Source organism: Podarcis pityusensis, assembly GCF_964106645.2.
Source record: "Podarcis pityusensis genome assembly, chromosome: 2".
NCBI classification, from domain to species: domain Eukaryota; kingdom Metazoa; phylum Chordata; class Lepidosauria; order Squamata; family Lacertidae; genus Podarcis; species Podarcis pityusensis.
Window position 1 is genome coordinate 12,487,760 of NC_138029.1, and position 27,888 is coordinate 12,515,647.

Here is a 27,888-nt window from a genome sequence, read left to right on the forward strand (position 1 = left end):
GCGGCGTCAGCAGCGGAGGGGCGGGGCCTGGCCCCGGCGGAGGACCCCCAGGCTATTAACATAAACGTCGCCGAGGCGCCATTGGGCGGCGCGGCGGGAGGGGCGGGGCTTGTCCGCGCGCGGGCGGGCAAGGGCGTGGTGCTGCCTGGGAGTGAGGCGCCCGAGTCAGGCGCCTGATCTGCGTGGCGACAGCGTCTGAAGTAGCCTCGTCTGCACACATATATATATAAATTAGTGCGGGTTCAGCTGAGGGGTTGGGAGTATTTGGTGTTGCTAGTCTTGTGGGCTTTTCGTAGGCGGCTTGGCTGAGCTAGATAGGCATTTGTCTGATCCTGGAAGGCTCTTCTTTTAGGCTAACTTTATTCCTAACTTCTCCCCCCCCCCCACTGCCCCACATCGCTTAGTAAAGGTAAAGGGACCCCTGACCATTGGGTCCAGTCGTGGCCGACTCTGGGGTTGCAGCGCTCATCTCGCTTTATTGGCCGAGGGAGCCGGCGTACAGCTTCTGGGTCATGTGGCCAGCATGACTAAGCCACTTCTGGCGAACCAGAGCAGCGCACGGAAACGTCATTTAACTTCCCGCTGGAGCGGTACCTATTTATCTACTTGCACTTTGACGTGCTTCCAAACTGCTAGGTTGGCAGGAGCAGGGACAGAGCAACAGGAGCTCACCCCGTCGCAGGGATTCAAACCGCCGACCTTCTGATCGGCAAGTCCTAGGCTCTGTGGTTTAACCCACAGCGCCACCTTATCTCCATGTAAAACCTGAGAGCAAAATCCCGTGGAACTCATTGGGACTTGATTCAGAGTAGAAATGAGCTGTAAGGCTCACCCTGCACCAGGCAAGCCATCAATTTTGTATACCGCCTTTCATCCAAAGATCCCAAGGCGGTCTAGGGATTCACAGGAAAACCCTGAGGGGAGCAGCAGCACAAGGCCACTGTGCCAGAGGAAAGCAGGGTGGTTTTATTTCTCCACCCAAGCTTTTCTCTGGTTCCTTGTGGACCCATAAAATCGAGACAAAATGAGAGGCAAGTAGGATTAGAATGAGAATGTTTTACTGGTTGTTGTTTGTTTTTAAAAAGACCTGCTCCTCCAACATCATCCTGGCAGCAGACATTAAACAGGGGAAGGTTGCCTGTTGCATCGAGTCCCTTGGGTAAAAATACACACGATTTCTGCCAAAAGCTCCTGTGAATAACTGTAAACAAATTCGCAAATTTTGGGTTTCCAGTCGTTGTATATTCTTGTCCCTGTTCCTACAGGATAGGAAAGTCATTACGGATGGCAGGATTTATTTGGATGACATACTGTATTTTTCGCCCTATAGGACGCACTTTTCCCCCTCCAAAAATGAAGGGGAAATGTGTTTGCGTCCTATGGGGCGAATGCAGGCTTTCGCTGAAGCCTGGAGAGCGAGAGGGGTCGGTGCGCACCACGCCTGGGGGGGGAAATAATTTCCCCCCCTTTATTCCCCCCCTCCCACGGCTAGCGGAGAGCTTGCCGCACCCAGAAGCTTGGGGCGCGCTGAATTCAGCACGCCCCAACCTTCGGGCTTCGCGCAGCTGTACGCTAGCCGTGGGAGAACTGCGCAACTTCGCGCAGCTCTCCCACGGCTTGCGGATAGCAGCCTGTTCTGGGGGCTGGGGTCGGGGGAAGCTCGGGCTTCCCCCGCCCCAGCCCCGCACCTGGGGGGGGGGGAAATAATTTTTTTTTTCTTTATTTCCCCCCAAAAAACTAGGTGCGTCCTATGGGCCGGTTCGTCCTATGGGGCGAAAAATACGGTAGAAGTCATAGTTGGGAATGTGGGGAAAGAAATTGGGTTGATGTCTTTTTTAATGCATTTTCCAGAATTTAATATACATAACTTCTTTGTTATCTCCTATCTCGAGACTTCCCTGCTCATGCCACCATGGCTTCCTATTTGTTCCTTATTTTGCTGCATATCCTTTTACATCAACCATTTTCAATCTATACAATAACCGAATAGTTGTTGCTGCTGCTCATGTATCTAACCCTACTTGAAGATTTATTTGACTATACCACTCAGTGATGCTCCCCCTGCAACACACACACACACTTCCCCACAGAAACATATATGTTTCCTAGTCAGGCTGAGCCCTCTTAACCTAAACTGGACAAAAGTTGTGAAACTTAAAGCCCAAATTTGCATTATGTGTTTTTGCCTAATTTTCCACGTAATTAAGGGATTTTTATGGTGACTCACTGCAAATGGTTAATATGGTTGATAATTTTAGGCTAAGTTACTTCATTTATTCACCCCAGGTGGTAATGATCATCCCATTTTTGACCCCTGGCCCATAGACTAATAGCATAGGGACATCACTCAAGCATCATGCTAGTTCTGACACAATTTTGGATTCTATCACATAGCAGAACCAGAGCGGGTGGTAAAGAGTGACACTGCATTAGATGTTGCAGAACAAAAGCCTAGCATTAGCCAGGCAAGCAACATCAGACCAGTGAACTCTGTCTAGGCCACTTGCTCTATTTGCTTCAAACACCACACTCCCAGAAGCTGCAAAGCCCAAAGCACACATCCTGCTATTATCATGGCCAGGCTGCCCCCTCATGCAGCAGATGTGTGACCAGAGTGCAGAGTCCTCAATGCTGAACCAGGGCAAAAAGGTCACAGTCGTATTCTCTTTCCAGATTGCAGCAGAGGCTATTTCAATTAGTCCTGCAAGGACTTCCAGTCATTCATGATATGAGTTACGTCCATTTGTCTATGTAGATGACTAATCCCTACAATTCAGTTTTTTAAAATTTCCTAAGGAAGGGAAGGGGTAGAGGAAGACACCCTATTTGAGTTTTAATCTTAAATAAAAAATGTTTTGCTTCTACCAGTTTGTTTTTCTTCTTCACCATGTTATCCATGGATGCAACACACACACACACACACACACACACACAAAAACAGGCTGTATTCATAACATAAGTCAGGAGGCTGTATCTCATAGAAGCATAACAAACAAACAAACAAACAAACAAACAAACTAAACAGCCTATTTAGTTCTCTTGCTGCCATAAAATAATAGGTAATGAAATTTATACTGATCGTTTTGTTTGAAGTACTACTCTGTTGTTTTTGAAGTAAAGCCCTAGTCTGAGGAATAAACAGGGGAGCAGATTTCGGAAGAAAGAGATTTACGTTATTTAAGAATTGGCTTTCGAGAGGAAATTGGAAAACAGGGTCGAGAATAAAAATTTGAAGAAAAAAGGGGTCTTTCTAGGTGAAAACCTGGCTTTTGAATACAGCTTTTGGTATTGGCTGATTTGACTCTACTCTTCTACCTTACACAGTTGTATACTGCTTTTCTTTTTGTACAGTTTCACCACTTGTAATTTTGGGCTACTTTGTGCACCTTTCTACATTGTTGGGAAGGTTGGGCATAAACCTGTTAATGAATCAGTTCTTTTTCAGCTGTGACCTCTGAGCAACTTCCCTGCGTGAATTGGAATTGTACGGAAGCGAAACAAGCATTTTATAGTAATACAGACTTTGCAGCAAAAATTAGCATAAGACTAATAGAATAATATTGAGCTTAATGTATAAAGATGAGGCTTAACTTTCTTACCACTACAGCTTCACTTCACTTCCTTGACTAAATAGCATCTGGTTGGATTTCACTATCCAATGGGTAAAATTATAGGACAGAATGGACTTAGCTAATAAAGTCATATTCACCCAGAGCCTCTAAAGTCAGCTGGCATGGCACACCAAAGTTTCCATCACATTCATCTGCCCATTTCCTAACACTGGAAGTCCTAGGACTCTTGACTAGTTACTACAAACATATACAGTGGTACCTCGGGTTAAGTACTTAATTCATTCTGGAGGTCCGTTCTTAACCTGAAACTGTTCTTAACCTGAAGCACCACTTTAGCTAATGGGGCCTCCTGCTGCCACCGGAGCACAATTTCTGTTCTCATCCTGAAGCAAAGTTCTTAACCTGAGGTACTATTTCTGGGTTAGCGGAGTCTGTAACCTGAAGCGTATGTAACCTGAAGCGTATGTAACCCGAGGTACCACTGTAATCACTCTTCTCAGTGTCCAGGGTCCAAACCAATTCATAACCTCTCGGGGACCGCTGCTCATTACATGGTAATAATAATCTGCATCTGAGCGAATTTGTGGCAGAGGTTAAGATTTAGACCAGGGAATAAGTTCACTCCCAAGCTTGGAGGCAATACTGGCTCAAGTTCTATGATTTCCAAATAGTTGCTAGCAGCTGTCAGAAGAAACAGAAACTTCTCCCTCAATTCTTCCCACAGCCTGATTTTTCTTTATGTCTTGACTGAGCACAGAAGGGGAGTACAGTTCCACTGTTGCCCTTTCAACAATGCAGCATGGCAAACTTGCCTCTCCTTCTTGTGCTGATTGATAGCATTACAATACAGTAGGATAATCTCCTCCCTCTGGGCACCTAAAATCCACTAATTTTCCTTTAGCTTTGATCCTCCAACCCCTATGCCCAGTGGAAAGAGCCAGCTAGTCTAGGTTAATTATCTGCTAAATAAAAATCTTTCAACCAGCATTTTACATTATCAATACAGTGGTACCTCGGGTTAAGTACTTACCGTATTTTTTGCTCTATAAGACTCACTTTTTCCCTCCTAAAAAGTAAGGGGAAATGTGTGTGCATCTTATGGAGCGAATGCAGGCCGCACAGCTATCACAGAAGCCAGAACAGCAAGAGGGATTTCTGCTTTCGCTGCGCAGCGATCCCTCTTGCTGTTCTGGCTTCTGAGATTCAGAATATTTTTTTTCTTGTTTTCCTCCTCCAAAAACTAGGTGCGTCCGGGTTGGCGCCATCGCCGAATGGCGGACTCCCTCCGAGCTCCGGAGGGAGTCTGCTCGGCAGGGGCTGGGTCCTACCGCACCGGCGATGCGGGGACCCTTAAAAACCACGGCCACGAGGGTCGTGGACATGGAGACTCGGCTGGCACCGCTAGCGCCCTCCCGACTCGTGAAGGAGCCTTTTTAAAGGCTAAGGATCGGGTGCCGGGGAGAAGCGTGGTGCTTTGAGTCCTCTGCTATCCCTGCCGAGCGCAGCCGCATGCCATCCGGCGGAGAGCGCTGACTTCTTCTATTGAAAATTCGGACTTTTAGACAACAACCCGTGAGTAATTTGGAAACTGGGTTTAAAAGGAGGAAAAAAAGAATTTCTTTTTGAATTGGATACGAGCGGGGGGGGATCCAAAAAGGAAGTCAGTCCCCCCCCCTATTGTAAACCTTTCAAGACAAGGACGGGGCAACCAAGGTCCAAAAAGATTTGTATTGCTGATAAAAACTAAGAATTCCACGATGGGGACTTATAAGAACTGTGCTGGAGGATGAACTGAGGGAGAAGAAACGTAACCCCCCCCCCCTGGGAACCGGGATGATTGAAGAGAGAGCCTGGTGAAAAGAGTCGGAGATTTTGACAGCTGTCAAAGTAGCTGTCAAAGTCGGAAAGCAGAGAGGATTTTATTATGAGAACTTTGCTGGCTAAATTTGTTACAATTTGCTACAACTTGTTAAAACTTGGATACAAAATGGCGAAAATATGGATAACAATCGGACTTTTGGACTAGAGAAGACAAAGTTATAACAATCCCCCTAGAGGAGTTTCGGGACATTACAAAGATGGTCGTAAGTGAAAAAAACACCATTGGAATTTTACAGGACTGGTTATCTTCTGGGAAAGCTGCGAAACGGAAACAATATTTTGTCTACAGGGTGTTCAGCTAAAGGAGACAATAGAATTTTCTATTGAAGAAAGGAAGGGACTGAACGCAAGTTTTTGTTCCTGAATAATAATAATCCCTGCAGACTTACTAAGCTTCTGAATTAGAACGTTTCAGCAGCGGAACAAGAGGAAACTGGACTACAATTTGGAAAGAACAATGGGGGGAGCTTTATTACAGATCTGAAGTTAAGTGTTCTAAAAATGATTATGAAAGGGGAAAAAAAAGAAAAGAAAAAACCAGCAAGGAGCTGGGGGAAATAGGTGATTTATGGATTGTAAGAATCCCAGGCGGATAACATGGTTTGGTGGTCAGGGGGAAATTAAACCGGGGACAGGGGGGGAGAACTAAAATCCAAAGGCTTGTTAACTTCTTTTTTTTTGAACTAGCTTTGTCTCATCTATTATACTCTTTATTTTTTATTTCTGATACTTTTATTATGTGGGGTGTTTTTATTATTAAAAAAAGGGAAATTGTGGAATGAAAATGGGGTGGGCCCTGGGAAAGAAATTTTTTGTGTTTTATTAAGGGTATTGATGTGGAGTGCAGAAATTTTAAATTCGAATAACGGTTTAAACAAATTAAGTTTTTAATTAGAACTGAGAGCTTGTGGAGCCAACAATATGAAAAAGGAATATGGTAGGGGTGGGGGAAGGGGGGAGTCCCAGAAAGTGGATATATGAAAATAAGGCTATGAACGTATTTAAATTCTTGCTTTCTGTATTTTCTTTTTTTTGAAAATTTTAATAAATATTATTTAAAAAAAAAAACAAAAACTAGGTGCGTCTTGTGGTCTGGTGTGTCTTCTAGAGCGAAAAATACGGTAATTCGTTCCGGAGGTCCGTTCTTAACCTGAAATTGTTCTTAACCTGAAGCACCACTTTAGCTGATGGGGCCTCCTGCCGCCGCACGATTTCTGTTCTCATCCTGAAGCAAAGTTCTTAACCCGAGGTACTATTTCTGGGTTAGCAGAGTCTGTAACCTGAAGCGTATGTAACCTGAAGCATATGTAACCTGAGGTACCACTGTACACACATGCTGCCACGCAAAACTAAAGGAAACAAACTGTAAGGAGTTCCTTGTTGATCATGTCAGTCACAGCATGATTTATTTTCTTGCCATCACTGGCCCATTTGTTTTTAAACAGGTATTAAAAGCCCTTTGAAGAGTACAACAACCCCTCCCCTAATTCCAGGTGCTCAGTATCAGCACCCTTGTGGATTTTACAAGCCAGATACTGGCTTTCACCAGGAGCCAGTCTATACATGTGGAGGCTGGTAAAACTGCTGCAAGGCAAAGACAAGTGCTCCAGAGGCATAATATATAAATCGGCTTGCTCCTCCCTCTTTGTACAGGTTAGAAGGATGTATGTTCATACTCCCCCACTCGTTGCACTCAAAGCACGGATTGCATAGACAAATTAAATGACTTGCCCAGTGTCATGATAAGGTGGTAGCAGAGCCACAATGGAACACAACAAGTTCTTCTATTTAAGTTTGGGTGAACTCTGCCTCTGAGAGCTTGAAACGAACCCAGGAGCTGTGTTGCTGGTCTCCTGACTCCGACCTACAGAGCAATGCACCTGCACATAGCCACTAAGTATTAAAACACACACACACAGAGGAATGGGCTACGCAGTAGAAAAAACAAGACTTGGGTCCACATATGGAAGTGTCTCTTGTTCCCTTTAAAAACAGCAAACAGAAAAGGCCTGATAATGGTGGGCTTCTAAAAAGTCAGGTGAGTGACACTGTATCACTTATTCGCTTTAAAATTTTGATAAAGAAGCTTTGTTTGTGTTTTCTTTTAGAGATACAATGTTGTTTACAGATTGTAAGGTGTGCCCCCCCAAAGGCTGCTGGGACAATAATTATTGGAGCTAGGAAGAGGGAGGTGGTCTACAAGGACTTTGCCAACTCATCCACCAGACCAGGCAGGCCTTTGCGCTTCATAGTTCATCATGTGGGAGATGCAAGGCGTGGTCACACAGATCTACAACAGAAGCACAGACAATTCAGTTCATTACAAGAACTGGAACTTCCAGATAGACAACAGAGCTGATTCAAACTTGCCCAATATTATATCATAGCAGCAGTCCCCACAAGAAGGTGTAATGGTTGTACTTCTTCACTCTACACAAAAAAACCAATAGTTCTCAGTCTGAATTACTCCCCTACAAAATGAGGGTTTATCCAAAAGTATAGTAAATCTAAATGTTGTAATGTAAGAAAAAAAGAATTTTCATAACAAAACCTTTTCTTTTTAAAAATCTCAGCAATTGTTTTCAGTTTTATTTTCTGAAGCTGAACTTGAGATTTGGTGCTGATATTTGACTGATGATGTGTGGACAAAGTGGAACTCGTTTTAACGAGATGTGGTGATCACGGGGCAACATTTTATTGGGCGAGGTCTTCTGTACTCTAGCCTGCTCCTTTTCACTGCTCCAACCCTACCAACTTTCATTTCTGTCATGCATACTAACAGCTCCTGATAAAAAAGTCCATTTTAAAACACTCCCCTTGTAAAAAGTTATTCCACTGTGCAGAGCTTACTGCAGAGTTTGTTCTAACAGAATTGCTAGTGAATGGACAAAAAAGTATGGACTCCTCATCCAAGGGTTAAAAATTTGTTCCTCAATCCCACATCTGCACAGCACATGGGTCATCAATTCAAATGCTGTCTGCCAGCCATATTATCCACCTGTGAACTGTTCCACATACACAAATACATTTCTGAAGTCCCCAGCAGTTCTGCGCTTTTGATAAAAAGGGTTGCATTCACCTTGGTGCATCACGAGTTGCAAATATATTAAAGAGCTATCCTAAATTGTCCTTTGCTGAAATATCTCTGTCAGCCTCTGCTCTTTTTCTCACAGCCAGGTCTTGCCCAAGAAACTTTTCACCACAAATAAAATTCACAGTTCGAATCACCCTTTTCTCTTCTGTAGGGAAGATTAAATCAATAATGACTCAGCAATTGCTTTCGGGCCACAGGATCAAACAGGGTTAGCTTATCTTCCTAATCATCATGAACATCATGAGACTAGCCACGCAATCCCAAGGACTCTGGCGAAGTGATAGTATGAACAGATCAGGTGAATATGCAATTGATTTGGGTGACAGCCAATTATTAAGCCACTTCTACAGGCCTACAGCAACTATGATCCTCACCTTGCTGATCTGTAAAAGTAACAGGTGATCATAAAGAATCAACTTTGGCTAGACTTCCTTGTTCAACTTGGCTTTGAGCCTAAAATCAGGTGGATTTGTGTGTTAATTATTTGGCTGGGTACTACAAATAGCCTGTTACGACCTGGTAGTCAGAAATAGGTGCTGCATTTTGGCTGTGCCAACGTGGCATGCCTCCAACCCTCAAACACTGGAGGGTAAAGGTCAGATTAAAACAACACAGTCAGGTTCGTAGTCCAAAAATAGCTCAGTGCTACAGGATGAGGCAGTTTGCTAAACGGACCCCTGGCAACAGGCTGCTTGTCACTCCTCTGAGAGCCAGTGAAAATCCAGCAGGAAAGTGAAGGCAGGAAGAGACTTTTCATTTGTCTGTTTTATTGGCTCCAAGGCCTTTCCTAAACTGACCAAGAAATTAACAGGAAAAAAGAAACTACAGAGAATGCAACTCTTAGCATACTTTCACACGCCCAGGTAATTTGAGTTTCTAGGACAGCGAAAACATTCTGTAGATATCTAATAAGGTGTTGCTTAGCCCAAACCCAAAAGGCAGGTAAATCAAGGACAAAGACAATTCTGTAAGAGCAATGTATTTTTTTACATATTTTGCATATTGGTACGCCAACCTTCAATCAAACAGCTTCATTTAGCCACAATGTGCCCAAACAAACTCAATTCAAGCCATGGAAGATTACAGTTCAGCGTGAATTGACAAACCATAAAAAGGTAAAGGACCCCTGACAGTCCAGTCGCGAACGACTCTGGGGTTGTGGAGCTCATCTCGTTTTACTGGCCGAGGGAGCTGATGTTTGTCCGCAGACAGTTTTTCCGGGTCATGTGGCCGGCATGACTAAGCCGCTTCCAGTGAAACCGAAGCAGCGCACGGAAATGCCATTTAACTTCCCATGGGAGTGGTACCTATTTATCTACTTGCACTTTGACGTGCTTTTGAACTGCTAGGTTGGCAGGAGCAGGGACCGAGCAACGGGAGCTCACCCCATCGCGGGGATTCGAACCGCCAACCTTCTTATCGGCAAGCCCAAGTCCCAATGGTTTACACCACCGCGCCACCCACATCCACCATAGCCAATAGTCATACCTTTGCATCCAGATAATTAGGAGTGAACTTCTGAGGCCAAATGCAGAAAAAGTGGAAAACAAAAGTGTGCCTCTGTTGGCTTCGTCTCACTTATTTGTATCCTACCCTTCCTCCAAGTTTATCTAGTAAGTTTAAGCAGTGAGCAGAGATTTGAACCAGGGTTTCCCCACTCTAAACTACTATACCACCTGGTACTCACTGTTTTAAATTTGCAAGCTGAAATCATGGTTTGGTGCAGTGTCTGAACACAGAAACAAAGCACATGGAAAAGCTGAAACTTGAAACTGGTCAACAACCTGTGGTTTCCTATCTGCTGGATAACAACGTATTGTTCAATCTTATCCATTCATTTCTTGTGGAAAAGAACCCTATGCAAAACAGTGGTGGCCAAACATGACCCTCCAGCTGTTTTTGACTACAATTCCCATCATCCCTGACCACTGGTCCTGTTAGCTAGGGATGATGGGAGCTGTAGTCCAAAAACAGCTGGAGGGCCAAGTTTGGCCAACACCGACTAAGGTTTTCTCCAGGGCTGTCACTCAGTTAAAAGAATCTGTCTCATCTCCTTGCCCCTGCTGCACTCCTGATCAAATTCACCCTACCCTTCTGGAGTCTTTCCTCCCACTGCAAATAGCAAGCAGCGGGGAGGAAGACCACATTGACTCCAGGTGAATAAAGGCAGAGCAGCCTCCCTTCTCCTATATTGCCTGCTCTGCCTCAAGAGACACTGAGGTGGGAAAGGCAGACCAAGGGAATCACTTGCCACGAGTGACATCCCTGAAGCAAAAAAAGGCAGGGATACGAGGCGAGGCCACAGAGAACCCTTTAATTTTACTATTTATAGCACCTGCACTGTTCTCTTGGCATCTGTGAGCTCCAGTTACTGCAGGACGCCATTCTATGGGTGTTGTGAGGCACTGCAGAATGCTATGGGGAATTGGCAAGCAATGCCAAGGACAGGTCGTGGTGGGAGAGAAGCCACTTTGACTCATTGCCAGGAGGTAAGAAAAGATGTTCCGCTCAACAGCACCAGCCTGTTTCAGTTCAGCTGCCTTTACTGTTTCTAAGCGTGGAGAGAGGAAGCCAAGCACAGGAAGCTGTGCCAGGAGAAGAAGGTCACCTGTCTCTTAGGAACATTCTCCAAGGTCAAAGCGTGGCCAAAATACTACCTGAAGTTTCTCTTCCTAGAAACTCCGTATAGCAACTGTTCAGAAGGGGGCAAAGTCAGAGGTTTGTGAATCAGGCAGTGTTTAGCTGGGAACTGAACTAAAGCTTCTCCCCTCCTGAGACAAACTGAAGCTTGATGGAATGAGATGCCTGTTCTCTGAAGTTTGAGGGAGAGAAGTCCCTTTTATTTTTAGTGATATCAAGGTCCTTCAACCAATTTGAATGGTATTCGTCAACTGGGAAATTAATTCAGTTCTCCAAACCCCTGCTGAGCACCAATTTCATCCAGCTGAAAGAACTTTGGGTGAAAGAACTTAACACCAGTCAACAAGAGCAGAAATCGAAAGCAGGTTCGTAGGAAGGCAAGATGGCCCTGATTATTTTCTACATTGAAATACCGTGGCACCTCGAGTTACATACGCTTCAAGTTACATACGCTTCGGGTTTCAGACTCCGCTAACCCAGAAATAGTACCTTGGGTTAAGAACTTTGCTTCAGGATGAGAACAGAAATCGTGCTCTGGCGGCACGGCAGCAGCAGGAGGCCCCATTAGCTAAAGTGGTGCTTCAGCTTAAGAACAGTTTCAGGTTAAGAACGGACCTCCGGAACGAATTAAGTATGTAACCAGAGGTACCACTGTATTCATAAATGGCACTGTTACAGAAAATAACAGCGTAAAACATAAAAACGCAGGCGCAACAGTAAAAACACCTGTTGCTATTTCAGGTTTTCAATAAATAATAGTGTGTGTTTGTTTTTTAAATCATGTCCCAAAAGCTGTCTGAACAATGCAGCTTTTAAAAGATGCTTGAAAGGAAGCCGGGATGACTCCTGCTTAACAATGTCTGCCATTTTGTACTTGTGACTAATTGTCTACTGCCCAAAATGGAAGCTAGTGGATACACTGGCATTTTCTCCATGTTGGAAAACTGGCTTCACTGCAAGCTAAAAGGAGGGTGCTTCTTGCCTGGAATGCAGAGCTGTGCCTCCTTGTCAGAAGAATGGCCTATGCCATGGGCTGGTTGGACACAGAGGAATAGGCGGAGGAACAAATTGGGGAACCACCAAGGGAAGAAGGCTCAGAGCCCGGGAAGTAGAGGTGGTGGGACAACAATGAGTGCTCAGAGGGAGAAGACTGGGAAGAGAAGGGGTCAGAAGTTGAAGGAGTGACAGGGCTCAGTGAGTTGAGAAGAGTCTGTGGCAGAGAGAAGTCGGGTATCAGAGGCTGAAGCTGAAGTTGAAGCAGGCGAGTTGGAGGAGGGAGGTCAAAAGGGAGTCAGGTTAATAAAGAGTCAATGGTGTCCCGTCTTCCCATGACTCCCAGAATCAGGAGAGGTATGAAAGAGGAGAAGCAAAGGCAGGCTGCCCACAGGTGCAGTCTCTGATTGCTTGCAAGAACCCCAGGGGAGGAAGAGACATAGAAGGGAGATGGGGACTTTTAATCTCAGCAACATACAGTGGTACCTCGGGTTAAGTACTTAATTCGTTCCGGAGGTCTGTTCTTAACCTGAAACTGTTCTTAACCTGAAGCACCACTTTAGCTAATGGGGCCTCCTGCACAACCGGAGCACGATTTCTGTTCTTATCCTGAAGCAAAGTTCTTAACCCGAGGTACTATTTCTGGGTTAGCGGAGTCTGTAACCTGAAGCATATGTAACCCGAGGTACCACTGTATTTTATGGAGTAGGGCCTACAGGGCAAGAGCTACTGTGCTCCTAAGGCATGAAACTCAGCCAAATCTGCAAAGATCACGTTTCGCTAATAAAGAGTTGACTCCAGCTTTCAACGGAGTGAATTACTGACCGGCTTGATCTGCAAACAGCCTAGTCCTTTGCTTACCTGTTCGTTTGCTGCATAGTCGGTCCTTGACATTTTCTGCCTCGTGGGAGAAGAATTCTATGAACTCATCTTCATATTCTTCAGCTATACTCTCACACTGCAAAGGGGAACCAAGGAAGTCAGCCGTGCTATACATCGTGCCTGCAATGTACGTTCTTTGATGTAGGCACCAGCTACCTGTTCCACTTCCCTAATACGTACTGCAAAGCGTGGAGCTGGTCCAGAGTCGTGGCTGCAATTATACCATTGCAACTGCAGCATCGAATGTCTGTCACCATAACCAGCTGCAAGTATTAAGAGAGAATTCAGAAGAAAAAGAGGCTACAGGTTGCAGCCAGGAGGTTCTACTGGAGTCTCCTTTTCTCCAGCAGCCAAGTAGTCCCACACCCAGCTTCACTCTCTGCATCACTCACCGCAAACTTCAGGCTCGATGTCATATCGGTATCAAATTTGGTTTGAGAAAGGTCCATCTTGGTCCCGTCGCGGGACATCACCCTCACATAGCTTTTCCGGTGGGTGGAAGGATCTTCCTTTTCGCCATACTCTTTCATCTTGTCACAGATGCGCTCCAACAATTCTGTCAGGTGAGCTTCAGACCTGGCATAGGGCACCTGTGGAGGAATGGCAGCTTGCTATGAAGGTGGAAAAAGCCTCCCCCATCTTTACCTTCATCAGATCCTATTGTAACGTAATTTTCCTCGGGCACCATGCACGTCTTACAACCTATACTCTGGTTTCTCTTCAGATCGTATAAATCTTTCGCCTTTTTTACAACCTATCGCTGAGGAGTGGTCAATGAATATACTACCTAGACTGTTATTTTTATTTCAAGCAATACCAGTGGTAAAAGGGATAAGACAATTTAAGGATTGGCAAAAAAACTTAGCGAAGTTTGTCTGGCAGGGGAAAAGGCCAAGGATAAAAATGAAGATACTAGTCGATAAGAAAGAGAGAGGAGGTTTTGATTTACCAGACCTGACTTTATATTATGAAGCTTCGTGCTTGGTATGGTTAAAAGACTGGCTGACTTTAGAAAACACTGACCTATTAGATCTAGAGGGCCACGACAATAGATATGGTTGGCATTCGTACCTATGGCACAACAAAGTAAAGGTACATAAAGGTTTTCTAAACCATGTGATTAGGAAATCTTTATATGAAGTATGGGATCGGAATAAAAACCTCCTGGAAAGAAAGACACCGTGGTGGATATCACCAATTGAGGTGCTGACAACAAAAAAAGTGAACATGGAAGGGGAAAGAGTAACATATGAGGATATTACTAGGAAAACAGTCCAAGGGATAAAGCTCAAACCATATGACCAAATTGAAAAGATGTTAACAGGGTGGCTGCAATACCATCAGATCAGTGACTTATTAAAGGAAGACAAAAAGAGAAATGGGTTCGAAGATAAAAAATCGAAATTCCAAATTGAGTTAATAGACTGTAAAGATAAATTTTTATCAAGAATGTATAGTTTATTGCTAGAATGGTATACAAAAGACGAAGAAGTAAAGGAATCAATGATAAAATGGGCAATTGATATTGGGCATAACATTGAATTGGATGCGTGGAAAAGATTATGGAAGGAGGGTTTGAGATTCACAGGATGCATGGCTTTAAAGGAAAACTTGCTAAAAATGATGTATAGATGGCATTTGACGCCAGTAAAATTAGCTAAAATGTATAGGAAAAAAGAAAGAAAGTGTTGGAAATGCAAAAAGGCAGATGGGCACTATTTCCATATGTGGTGGACCTGCAATAAGGTAAAAAAAATTTGGGAATCAATTTATAATGAACTCAAAAAAATATTTAGATATACTTTCCCCAAAAGACCGGAAGCGTGTCTACTAGGCTTAATAGGAACAGAAATTAAAATAGAAGATCAAAATTTGTTCATGTATGCTACAGCTGCCGCGAGGACCCTTCTGGCCCAAAGATGGAAAGTACAAGATATACCAACTATACAGGAGTGGCAGGCGAAGTTGACAGAATATGCAGAACTTGCCAAACTGTCAGGGAGGATCCGGGACCAGGGAGATGAAAGATACCATAATAACTGGAGTAAATTTATTGAATATTTAAAGAAGAATTGTAAAGAGGTCAAGACACTAGCAGGATTGACATAATACCTCCAATGTATAATAGTACTAATATGAGAATGATGTGTGTGATGGAAAGAGGATAAATATACCAGTTGTGGGGAGGGAGGGGGGTCGCGACTCGGCAGAGTCAAAGGGAATGTATGGTGCTATTACATTTTGTTGGAAAAGAATATGTAAGGAAAACAATAAAAATTCACTTGGCAAAAAAAAAAAAAATCATTTTGCCATTTTACCAAAAGGAGGACACTGTAATGATTGCCTTAGTTTTCATCTTTCTGTGACAACCTAAGTCACCAAACAGAAGGACCAACGGCAGCCACCAAGATCTGGAACTAGGGATAAAGAAATTATGTGGAACTATTGTTGAACTCTATATTCCCCCGCTCACGGGCTCCATGTTCCTCACCAGTCCCTTCTTAGCTGCACCTCTAGAATTTGAAATTTCTGTATTAGGTGTGGAGAACCTTTGGCCCTCCATGAACTACAACTCCCATCAGCCCCAGAAAGCATGGCCCATGGCAAGGGATGATGGGAGCTGTAGTTCAGCAACATCTGGAAGTCCAGAAGTTCCCCACACCTAATATAAATAATAATTATTGATTTCTATTTATTGTTGGGTGCTGCTTTGAGAGATGTAAAAGGATAAAAATGCAGGGATGTAGCCAGTGCTCCATGAGCTTAATTCTGTTGGCACAACCAGATTCATGTTTCTTCTCCTTCCCTTGCACATCCCCAAAATTTGCTCCAGAGGATCCGTCAACCCTCCAGAGCAGTTTTTGAGGGTGCACAGTGTGCTGGAGGGGACAGGAGAGGAACAGGAAGTTCCATTTTGCACACAGAAGTCCACTGTGCCAGAAAAGCTGAAGAACTGGGTTGCCGCCCATAAAAAATAAATTCCCTTTCACCAGAAGTTTAAAATCTCAGCACAAGGGTTTTCCCCACACATTTCTTCAGGGTGCTACCCATCTCCCTGATTTTCTGTTTCTCAGATCGCCAATCAAGGGCAAGCATGAAACATGTTACCTCCACGACAGACTGGCTTCCATCTGGGTTGATGCGGAAGGAACCTATCTGGATCATTTTCTTGGGATCTACCTGAGATATTTCCCACTCCAGCTCATCCACCAGTGCCCGGCATGCTAAAACCAAAGAAAGAAAGAAACAAAAACTAGCTCCAAGAAGCAGTACTGATCATAGCACTCAGGAAGACAGCTACATTAACTTCATGATCGACTGCTTGATGCCAGAACATTCTCAAGATTTGGCAGCTGAACAAATGCATTCTTCAGAACTCAGCATACCGCAAATGAAAATATGTCTTGTAACAACAATTTATTTGCAGCACTTGATAGGAGAATTTATCATTTACGTTAGGCAAGTCGTGCATTCAGGGGAGTGAAAGCAAGTACCGGGAAAGAGGTAAAATTGACAGCTCCTGACCTCGGCACAACGTCAGTTGGTTCAGCAGCCTTGAGGGCAACAAAACAACTGCACTCTCTCTTCCCCTATTCTTCTTTCTCCTCTGGCGTAGCATCAGCAAGCAAGACTACTAAAGCAACAGTTGCTGCTTCTGGGACTTGTGCTTGCAACCCAAGAATAAGGGAAAATACAATAGCAGGGGATGGGTAGTTATGCTAACACTCCCATAAGGCTTTTCTGAAGACACAGGTCCAGTGATCTCCTCTCCCAAGCAATGCTTCTGTGTGACAGTGTTCCACATGGTGAGGCGTAATGCTTGTATCAGGGATGTGTGGTGCTGGAGCCGTCGAATCTCACACATTTGGGCTGACTTGCATGGACACGTAACGTCTCAAAGGGTTATGCCATTTCAACGTCACTTTTCAGCAGCTTCTACGTAGGCCAGAAAACTCTGTTATTGGGAGCAGAAGGATGCTGCTTCAGGCATGCAGGGAAGGCAGGAACAGGTCGCCTGTAGCCTTCCAGGTGCTGTTTGGCTTCTATTTGCCCCAGCCTGTGTGGCCGTTCGTCAGGAATGATGGAAATTGTCCCGCAACAACATCTGGAGGGCCACAGGTTCCTCACCTCAGTCAGGAACGAACTTAACAGGAGTTTTGAACCAGGGTTTCCCAAACTAGGGTCTCCAGCTGCTGTTGGACTACAACTCCATCATCCCAAGCTAGCGGGATCAGTGGTCAGGGATGATGGGAACTGTAGTTCAAAAACAGTTGGAGACCGAAGTTTGGGAAACCCTGTTTTGAACTGAGAAGGACTGAAGGCCCAGGAACACTGGGCTCTGCCCAACTGAGTCACTCTACTCAGGCAAGGGTCTGTATAATAGCCTCCTCCTCAGGAAATAGCAGCAAACGGTGGCAAAGTCGTCCCCTTAATATGCAGGGCAGCTACTTACTCCCAAGACCCAGGCAAAGGATTTTTTAAAGAGTCAAACACCCTTCTTATGCATCTCAGTTGCCGAGTCCTGTTGCACATAGCTGAAGTGTGTAGAGGTCACTTTTGCTGCAAAAAGCTGGTGAGGTGCCTAATAAAGGGAAGGCCCTTGAGATCACAGAATCGTAGAATTGTGGGACCATGAGGATCATCTAGTCCAACCCCCTGCAGTTCAGGAATCTGCAGCTGTCCCATACACAGGGATTGAACTGAAACCTTGGTGTTATCAACACCACACTCTAACCAACTGAGCTGTCCAGGCTGACCAGTTATCTGACCAGATCAGAGGGGCCAAATGAAAAACCCCTTGGAGCCTGTTTGAGCCCATGCCACCAGCTGCCAATCCCTAGGATAAGACCTTGCCGTGGCCAACCTTTCATCTCCAAGTAATGATGAAAACAATTAGAGAACAAACTGATGCAGCGTATTCCTACATACACAGGAATGGAACCATTATGTTTATTTCAAACTATGTACCTAGGTGCCCTCAGACTACTATTGTGGGGGGTCACTCAATGAGAACTGATCTGTTATGAGACAGGCTACCCTGAAAAAGTTTGCTACCACCATTGCACATCACACCCTGCAACAGAGTGAGTGGACTGGGCACCCTGGTCCATTTCCTAGAATCTTCAGGTGCCAAATCAATGTGGAAAAGCCTCTTTAAAGGCAGAGAGTGGTGTAAGCAGTGCTTTTTTTCCTGGGGGGTACGCAGGGGTACACATACCCCTAAACATTTTGTGAATCTAAATTTGGCCTCATTGATGGGCAGTATTTCAATATGAGTAGGAAAATGAAAGCACCCCTAAACATTTTTTTTAGAAAAAAAAAAGCACTGGGTACAAGCAATGTTATTTTGCTGCTCTGTATTTCTCAAGCTCCACCACCCATTTTCCTAATGAGATTGCTATGAGAGAGTCTGCTTTACCTCCACAGCGGAGATCTTGGCTCCTCCGGGCAAAAGCACCACTCAACAGCAGCAAGAGGGCAGCGGACAGGCAAACCGTGCTTGAAATCCAGCCATTCATCTTCAAGGGTGTGGGCAAGCGTCACAAGCTGCACAGAAAGTCAGAAGTTATCCCAGGGCTGCATGGAACCAATTATCTAGCTAGCTCGCAAACCCCCCAAAAAGCAAACTGCTTCCGTTACCAGGAATCTCATCCTAACCTCCCACAGCCATGGAGACGTGTTCATGAGCCACATGCAAGCAAGCAATCCAATGGCTGTGCTCAGTCAGGGCTCCGTAGTACGACTTATTATGCTAAGCAACACTCTCAAAGCTAGCATTTATCCTCACATCTCAAGCTCAAGTTTAGAATACAAAGTGCCCTCTGTGTGACAGGCCAACGGCAGCAGTTATTCTGAGGCTGTTTTAAATGTTTGCTAGCTTGCTATGCTTTCCATAGAGGAAGAAAAATAATCCCTCTGCTAAACCAAATTCAACACACAAAAGTGGGGGGGGGGATGGGTGAACCGAAAAATATATGGAAAACTCCTGGACGGCTCCCAAGAGAAGAGGCAATACAGTATAGCCTATTGGGCTTAGTGGTCACACCTATCAGATCAATCAAGAGCTAACAGAGGATAGGCAGAGATCTCACTGCCAGCTAATATTTGTAAGTAGTGCTACATTCCTGGATTTCAAAACACACTTCACTCCTAAATGGACTCTTATTTTACCGCCATATCCTTGTACCTTTTCAGATCCCACTTCCCGCACCTCTAAGCTAAATCCCATGAGAACCTAATATATCCAGCAAAGTTATGAGACCCTAATATACCCAGCAGAGATATGAAGTAGAAACTTTCTAGGGCCACACTGCTTCGGACTTAGAGGTAGGGGGTTGAATTCTACTGAAGTAGAAGCAGGCCTATGAGGGAGAGGTGTTTTTATTGCACCCCAGAAGTAGCAGGCATATGAGGGAGAGGACATTTGGTGGTATCCAACTAGGTTTTACTCAGAATAGGCTCACTGAAATTAATGGACCTACCGTATTTTTCACCCTATAGGACGCACTTTTCCCCCTCCAAAAATGAAGGGGAAATGTGTGTGCGTCCTATGGGGCGAATGCAGGCTTCTGCTGAAGCCTGGAGAGCGAGAGGGGTCAGTGCGCACCGACCCCTCTCGCTCTCCAGGCTTCAGGAAGCTCTACACAGCCCTCGGGAGCCCGGCGCGAAGTTGCACTGGGCTCCCGATGGCTGCGCGGAGGTGCCTGCAGCCCCGGGCTCCGCGCAGCCATCCGGAGCCCGGCGCGAAGTCGCGCTGGGCTCCCGACTGCTGCGCGGAGCTGCCTGCATTCCGAAGCCTGGGACGCACTGACTTCGCGCCGGGCTCCCTAGGCTTGCGGATAGCAGGCTGTTCTGGGGCTGGGGTCAGGGGAAGCTCGGGCTTCCCCCACGCCTGGGGGGGGGAAATAATTTTTTTTTATTTCCCCCCCAAAAAACCTAGGTGCGTCCTATGGGGGCGGTGCGTCCTATAGGGCGAAAAATACGGTAACTTAGCTGTGTTCATTAATTTCAATGGGAAGGTATTAACCAGTGATTCTGTCTTTGCAACAAAGGTTTCCCTGCCCCACTCCTGCACTCCCCAAAATTGGCTCAGGGGCTGCATCAGGAGAACAAACAAACAGTACACAAGTGGAAGGGAGGGGGGGATTGTTTTGTCTGACAAGCCAAAATCTTGGTGTCCCAGAGTCTACTCTAAGTAAAACGTCGTTGAATACCATTCACTGATTACGGTTTTTGTTTTGTTTTTATGTAGGGAGGTTCTTATAGGTCCCCCCCCCCCCCATGTTGGGGAGAACTTAAAAAGCACATTCACTCATCTGCAATTAAAAGTGGTATAGTCCAAAGAGGACTCTGTTATTTTGCTGTACGTGGAACTTGGGTTTTCAATGCCATCGTGCAAAATACATGTTCAGTAGCTTGCAATCTGTGGAATCCAGAGTCTCCCAATTACACATCCAATTGAAATGAGAGTTGGGCTCTAAGCTCAAGCAAAAAAAAACCTGTCAGTACTAGGGTATTTTTATCCAATAAGACGCGTAAGGATACCAATGTTCATATCCACTTACGTATAAGCATCTCAACTTTTAAAAACAGAACCACACCATAACACAACATGTATGGAAACCATAACAGGGAAAGAATGAAGCACCTATTTCAAGAAATGTTGCATACAGTGGTCTCAGGATGGGCTCACATACACCTTTTATGCACTGAAGACTGTGTTTCATATGCACGATTGTCCCCCACTGCACATATAGGTAAAGGTAAGGGGACCCCTGACCGTTAGGTCCAGTTGTGGCCGACTCTGGGGTTGCGGCGCTCATCTCGCTTTATTGGCCAAGGGAGCCAACGTACAGCTTCCGGGTCATGTGGCCAGCATGACTAAGCCACTTCTGGCAAACCAGAGCAGTGCACGGAAATGCCGTTTACCTTCCCACCGGAGCGGTACCTATTTATCTACTTCCACTTTGACATGCTTTCGAACTGCTAGGTTGGCAGGAACTGCACATATACATGTCCAAAAATTGCAATGATTTCTGGTCACAGCTCAACATATATTACTCAAGCCAAAAGCCCTGCCAGGTGCTTTTCAAGGACATGCGTTACTAAAAATAACTGCAAGTAAGCCCTTTGTTCCACCTGCACCTACAAACGTATGGTAAGCAACACCACACCTACAATACGATAATCTTTATTGTCATTGTTCCATACAGAACGAAATTGAAAATATACAAAAATATATGGCCTTGAGTACAAAAAATGATGTTGGAAATGCATATAGTGTGTGTGTGTACTGCAAGCATCTTGGAGGAAGTGCACTAATTCTCCAATTTCAAGTATTGGTTTGGTTGCGGAGACTGAATTAATCTTACGTCAAATTGGAAAAAGGTGCCGACTGTCAGTCCCTCATACTCCATAGGACAGGAGTGGCAACTCTACTGTGTCAAAGTCTTCATAGAGATCTTTTCTTAAATTATATTTATTGATTTTTTTTTTCATTACTGGTACAGAGGTCTTCTATCTAATAAAGCCACCTGGACTTTTTAATCATGGATCAAAACATTCATATGGGCAGATTCAAAAAACAAGGCATTGATGCCTCACAGCCACAATGTGCAGAATCAAGTCACACTGAATTGTTTCTAAACCCTCTTAAGAGCGTTTAGCGTTGCAGCCTACAGTTGCAACACTAAATACACTACTAGAGCAGCAAAGCCAATGAACATAGCAATCTGCTTTGCATGCAGTCGAACCACCTTTCGCTAATGTGGGTTTGGATGTCTTCAGACCTTGGAGCATGGCTATGCGCAAGACAAGGGGAGGTCAAGCTAACAATAAGCGCTGGGCAGTGCTTGAGTATCTGTGCATTCCAGATTGAGATCACGGAGTCCATAGGCACTATCAGTGTCATCAATGCCTTGAGAAGATTTGTGGCCATACATGGACCTATCAAATTCATTAGGCCCGATTGTGGCATGAATTTTGTGGGAGCTGGGACTAAAGAGAAAAAAACGACACTGACCCCGCTCTCTGTGACTACCGCAGTGCTTGGGATTGTGCATGGATCTTTAACCCTCTCCATGCCTCTCACATGGGAGGTGCTTGGGAACACATGATTGGTACGGCATGTAGAATTTTGGATTCAGCGTTGACAAGACTGCAACTCTTACCCATTAGACCCTGGTCACCCTCATGGCAAAGGTCACTGCTATGAACATCGCCAGACCCTTCGTTCCAGTTTCTGTTTCCTGAGAATCCGATGGTTCTGACTCTGGCTACCTTGCTGTCTCTAAAAACTGGAGACATAGCTGCCAACATTTCCCTTTTTTTAAGGGAAATTCCCTTATTCCGAATAGGATTCCTTGCAAGAAAAGGGAAAAGTTGACAGCTATGACTGGAGAGCGGCCAGCCCCTCCAGGGAACTTTGTCACTAAGAACCTGTACAGTGGTACCTCAGGTTAAGTACTTAATTCATTCTGGAGGTCCGTTCTTAACCTGAAACTGTTCTTAACCTGAAGCACCACTTTAGCTAATGGGGACTCCTGCTGCCGCCACACCGCAGGAGCACGATTTCTGTTCTCATCCTGAAGCAAAGTTCTTAACCTGAGGTACTATTTCTGGGTTAGCAGAGTCTGTAACCTGAAGCGTATGTAACCTGAAGCGTATGTAACCCGAGGTACCACTGTATTGTATTTTAGTGTTTTGTTGGAAGCTGCCCAGAGTGGCTGGGGAAACCCAGCCAGATGGGCGGGATATAAATAATAAATTATTATTATTATTATTATTATTATGTCTGATGTAGATTTTTTCAATTTCGTTGTTCTGTATGGGACAATGACAATAAAGATTATTGTATCGTATCGAACTGGTACTTCACCTTGGACACGCGCAACGACGACCTTGCAAGGTAGGTCGCTCCCTCCCGCGTTCTGTAGGCGGGGGACCGGAGACGAGGGGACGGTGCCCGGCTTCCCTGAAGCCTCCCAGTGTGTGGTGCGTGGCAGGGATGCGGTCTGACCCGTTGCCTTCCCGACTCCTGCCAACTACATCGGCGTGGAAATGGTACCCGCCATAGGTACTCCCTCAGCTTCCCCGCCTCGCCCCGCCTCGCCCCGCTTCGCCTCCTCCCACGACGCCACCCGAGTCCGCCCGAACCCCACCACTCGGCGCCGGCTGCGGCAGCGGGCGCCTCCAAATCTTCCTCTAGGGGTGGCCAACGTCCGCCTGCCCGGAATCCCACTCCACCGGCCGCGCCACACACACAAAAAGACGACGCTAAAAAATGATACCTCTCTCCCCGTATCAGCAGCCTTTCATCGCGGCCTCCCTGGAAACCCTGGCCCTGCTCTTCGGAGCAGGCGCTTGCCAAAGACACCTCAGACTCCCGTAAGGACCCTTCGGCGAGGGCCGCGGGCTCGCGTGGCGAACAGCGCGGCAGGCTGCCGGGCGAGGTGGGAGGGGCTATCTCGATACGTCACGTCCCCCAGCAGTCCGAGAGACCGGAGTGGGCGTGGCTCTTTCTCTCCACAGGAAGCGTGGAGCTAGGAACGCTTTCTGAAACCCCGTCCCATAGAGTTGCGAAAAAAGGTAGAGTGACACACGCCCCCAGGGAGCCTACCGAGCGTGGGTGAGTTTAAAAGTCCAACGTGTCTGCCTTCAACTGGCTAGAGCAAGATTGTCGTGAACTCATTGCGCAGGCTCAGCCTCACAAAGCCGTACCTTCCAACATTTTCCCGATGAAAATAGAGATTACTTATTCCATTATTATTATTATTATTATTATTACTATTACTATTATTATTATATCCCACCCATCAGAATGGCTTGCCCCAGCCACTCTGGGAGAGTTCAAAAAAATAGAAAAACAGAATTAAACGGCCTCGGTCCAGTATACCTGAAGGAGCGTCTCCACCTCCATCGTTCTGCCGGGACACTGAGGTCCAGCGCCGAGGGCCTTCTGGCAGTTCCCTCACTACGAGAAGCCAAGTTACAGAGAACCAGGCAGAGGGCCTTCTCGGTAGTGGCACCCGCCCTGTGGAACGCCCTCCCACCAGATGTCAAAGAGAAAAATAACTACCAAACTTTTAGAAGACATCTGAAGGCAGCCCTGTTTAGGGAAGCTTTTAATGTTTAATAGGTTATTGTATTTTAGTGTTTTGTTGGAAGCCACCCAGAGTGGCTGGGGAAACCCAGCCAGATGGGCGGGGTATAAATAATAAATTATTATTATTATTATTATTATTGTTAACATTAAAAAAACTTTCCAATGGTCGTATAGTATATTCATTGTATACATTGCATAGTACTCATTGTATACATACGATTGTGTATCATCTGACCCGTCTACTGCAATTATTAAGTTTGCAGATGACACCACCATAATGGGTTTAATAACAGGTGGAGACAAATCAGCATATAGAGGGGAGGTCCAAAAAATATCTACATGGTGCCTAGGGAACAACTTGCACCTTAATATCAGCAAGACAAAGGAGATGGTGTTGGACTTTCAGAGGAAGAGAGGAGAACTAGCCCCGCTGTACATTGGGAAGGGCTGTGTGGAGAGAGTCTCTTCCTTTAAATTCCAAGGAGTTTATCTCAGTGAAGACCTTACTTGGAAAATAAATACAACCCAGGTGGTTAAGAAAGCCCAACAGAGGCTCCATCTCCTCAGAGTATTGCGGAAGAACGATGTCAATCAACATTTGATGATCTCCTTCTACTGGTCCACAATAGAAAGTGTCCTTTCATACTGCATCACGGTGTGGTACGCTGGTTTGACATCATCTGATCGGAAATGCCTACAAAGGGTGGTGAATACAGCACAAGATATTACAGGCTGTCCCATGAATCCACTGGATGAAATAGCGGAAGACCGTTGCCTCAGGAGAGTGAGGAAAATTCTCAGGGATTATTCACACTCTGGCCGGCACTTTCTTGATCTCCTGCCCTCAGGCAGAAGATATAGAAGCATGATTAGCTGCACCAACAGGGTAAAGAACAGCTTCTATCCGTGGGCTGTTAGGCTGCTGAATGAAAAGATAACAACAGGGCAACTGACTTTCGGGTTTGGTGGGTGTGCGTCAGTAAACGAGGGGAATTAAGACTAAGAGAGCTGAGTGGGGGGTGCTCGTGTAATCTCACTGTATACAAGTTGTACAAGTGACAATAAAGTATTTCAATATTCAATTTCAATATTTCAATAGTTACTTATCTCCTTGGCTCAGGGGTCACATAACTCCATACCCTCCAACATTTCTCCGATGCAAATAGAGACATCCTACCATACCCTCCAACATTTCTCAGATGAAAATAGGGGTGTCCTAGAGATAAGCAGGACATCTCAGGATCAAATCAGAAAACGGGACAGCCTTTGTAAATCTGGGGGACTGTCCCTGGAAAACGGACACTTGGATGGTCTACTCATTCATTGGTAACATGGAGATAAACAATAAGAGTTTACAGTATATGCATTTTTAAGAGCAATTTTAAAGGAACTAATAAACATACAGATCACTCCCCCCCTCCCCCAAAAAAGCCAAACTGATTAACTCCTGGCTTTACTCTTGTCCAGTCACAGCTATGCAAAGGCCTGATTTCTCATTTGTTTCCTAAGGTCGTCTGTTCTGTTTTTTACTCCGGAGGATGGGAATGAGGCAATAAAAGGATCTTCACCTCAAAGGACAAGAATATACTTTTAAAATCAAATAAAAATTATATTAGGGTGGCAAACTAATTTTTGTGAATATATTGAACTAGCCAAAATGACAGCGTCAATCAGAATGCAAACAAAACAAAAATGAAGAAAGAAATGGAAACGTGTTGAAGAATATATTGTACAAAATTATTCTATCAGAAATTTCTGGATAAGTATAGATTGAACCCATTAAGTTAAGAAGTTATGTTTTTAATAGGTGAATGATCATTCTAATAAACAAAAATGAACACAATTATTAGTGGGGCGGGTTTTAAGTAACAAGTTGGATATCACGCATGTGGGTGAAAGAAGTCACATGGGTATTTGGGTGAAAGGGGAGGTGGTTATACGGTTAGATGTGGGGAATTTGTAGAAATAATGTATGTTACGTACAATGTTGAATGTGTATCACATTTAACATGTAACTTGAATTACAGTGGTGCCCCGCAAGACAAATGCCTCGCAAGACGAAAAACTCGCTAGACGAAAGAGTTTTCCCTTTTTTTAGTCATTCCGCAAGACGACGTTCCCTATGGGCTTGCTTCGCAAGACGAAACGTCTTGCGAGTTCTTGCGAGTTTGTTTCCTTTTTCTTAAAGCCGCTAATAGCCGCTAAGCCGCTAATAGCCGTGCTTCGCAAGACGAAAAAACCGCAAGACAAAGAGACTCGCGGAACGGATTAATTTCATCTTGCGAGGCACCACTGTAATTTAAAATAGAATATTTGTTGAATATGATAAATAAGCCAATGGTATGTACAATTTTACAATATGCAGAGGATAATATGCGCAAAGAAACTGGAGAGAGGAGCTGAGGGAGGGAAATGTAAATGGATATATTGATTGATAATTTGGTTGTTACAATTTTTCTATAAAAATATATATTAAAATAAAATAAAATAAAAGGGGGGGGCATTATTATTTTTTTAAAGAAGAAAGAATAGGGAAGTGCCAGCATCAGATTTAGGGTGGTGCGGGCAGTTCCCCCGCACAAGGCAAGCAAAGAGGGCATATAATAATAATAAAAATAGTTGTTGTTTTACTAAAACCTATATTTATAAATGTACCTACTCAAAGTTAGGCCATGGTCAGATAGACAACTGAGTTGCTGCAACCATGGCATAGTGCACTTGAGAGCATGCGCAGAACGGGAGGGTGCCAAATAAATATTTATGGTGGTAAATTTTGTCCTTGCTCCTGGCACCAAAATCTGCCCCTGGAAAGTGCCATAGCTCAATGGTAGAGCATCTTCTGCTTTGTATCAGAAGGTCCCAGGTTCAGTCCCTGGCATCTGCAGCTAAGACTGGGAATGTCTCCCTATCTGAAACCCTGGATTGCTCCTGGTTAGTATGAGTACTTAGGTAACACAAAGATTGATACACCAATGGTCTGACTTAGTGTAAAAGGTGCTTCCTATGTTCTTGGATGGTCTCTCAGGTCCACATCTATCACTGCAATGACAAAGTCCAGGATTTCCATGTTGCGAGTGTGACCATGCTTCAAATATAACCAGAGATCAGATATCAAAGAAATCCCGTATTTTTCACTCTATAAGACGCACCAGACCACAAGACGCATCTAGTTTTTGGAGGAGGAAAACAAGAAAAAATATATTCTGAATCTCAGAAGCCAGAACAGCAAGAGGGATCGCTGCGCAGTGAAAGCAGCAATCTCTCTTGCTGTTCTGGCTTCTGTGATAGCTGCGCAGCCTGCATTTGCTCCATAAGACGCACACACATTTCCCCCCTACTTTTTAGGAGGGAAAAAGTAGTCTTATAGAGCAAAAAATACGGTAGGTTTCATTGTGTTCAATGGTACTTATTCCCAGGAAACTGATTAGGACTGCAGCCTTATTCACAAACTGGGTAGTAGGCAGGGAGTTTAGAAAAGGGTAATTCATATTACCTTACTTTGTGTAATCACAATCTCAACAAAGCTGGCAAAGGTCAGTTGGCTAGATTTACTGAGGTATTGTTATCTACACAGTTATGTCATTTTGTCCTACGTTTGTAAGCAAACAAGAAAAAAGTTACTTCCAGTTTTGCACTCACATCCATTGTTCCATGCAATGACCCATTTTCTCCGATCAGAGACATTCACATTGTAAAGAGGATTAAAATATTTATTCCCCAAA

At 44.8% G+C, this 27,888-nt stretch overlaps 1 protein-coding gene across 3 annotated transcripts; it reads right to left on the reverse strand.

Moving 5' to 3' along the window:
- Positions 1-6,830: 6,830 nt before the first annotated feature.
- On the reverse strand, positions 6,831-23,503 carry CNPY2 (canopy FGF signaling regulator 2). 3 transcript variants are annotated; one of them, XM_080991516.1, is made up of 6 exons: positions 23,352-23,503; positions 18,482-18,609; positions 16,171-16,286; positions 13,455-13,652; positions 13,042-13,138; positions 6,831-7,743 (listed from the first exon to the last, which is right to left on the reverse strand). In XM_080991516.1, exons 2-6 carry the CDS (start codon positions 18,579-18,581, stop codon positions 7,700-7,702), a joined length of 555 nt encoding a protein of 184 aa, XP_080847642.1. In that variant the 5' UTR covers positions 18,582-18,609; positions 23,352-23,503; the 3' UTR covers positions 6,831-7,699. The 3 variants fall into 3 exon arrangements, with proteins under 3 accessions (XP_080847642.1, XP_080847641.1, XP_080847643.1); XM_080991515.1 differs by lacking the exon at positions 23,352-23,503 and adding an exon at positions 22,940-23,223; XM_080991517.1 differs by lacking the exons at positions 13,042-13,138; positions 23,352-23,503 and adding an exon at positions 22,940-23,230.
- Positions 23,504-27,888: the final 4,385 nt, after the last annotated feature.

Bases quoted from the DNA above. Each gene is read 5' to 3' on its own strand.
- CNPY2 (XM_080991516.1), bottom strand. From the start codon at position 18,581: ATGAATGGCTGGATTTCAAGCACGGTTTGCCTGTCCGCTGCCCTCTTG. The intron at 13,653-16,170 runs GTAACATGTTTC...ATTCCTCCACAG, and splicing joins GAAGCCAGTCTGTCGTGGAG to GTGCCCTATGCCAGGTCTGA. The intron at 7,744-13,041 runs GTAAGCAAAGGA...CTTCTGTTGTAG, and splicing joins ACTATGCAGCAAACGAACAG to ATCTGTGTGACCACGCCTTG.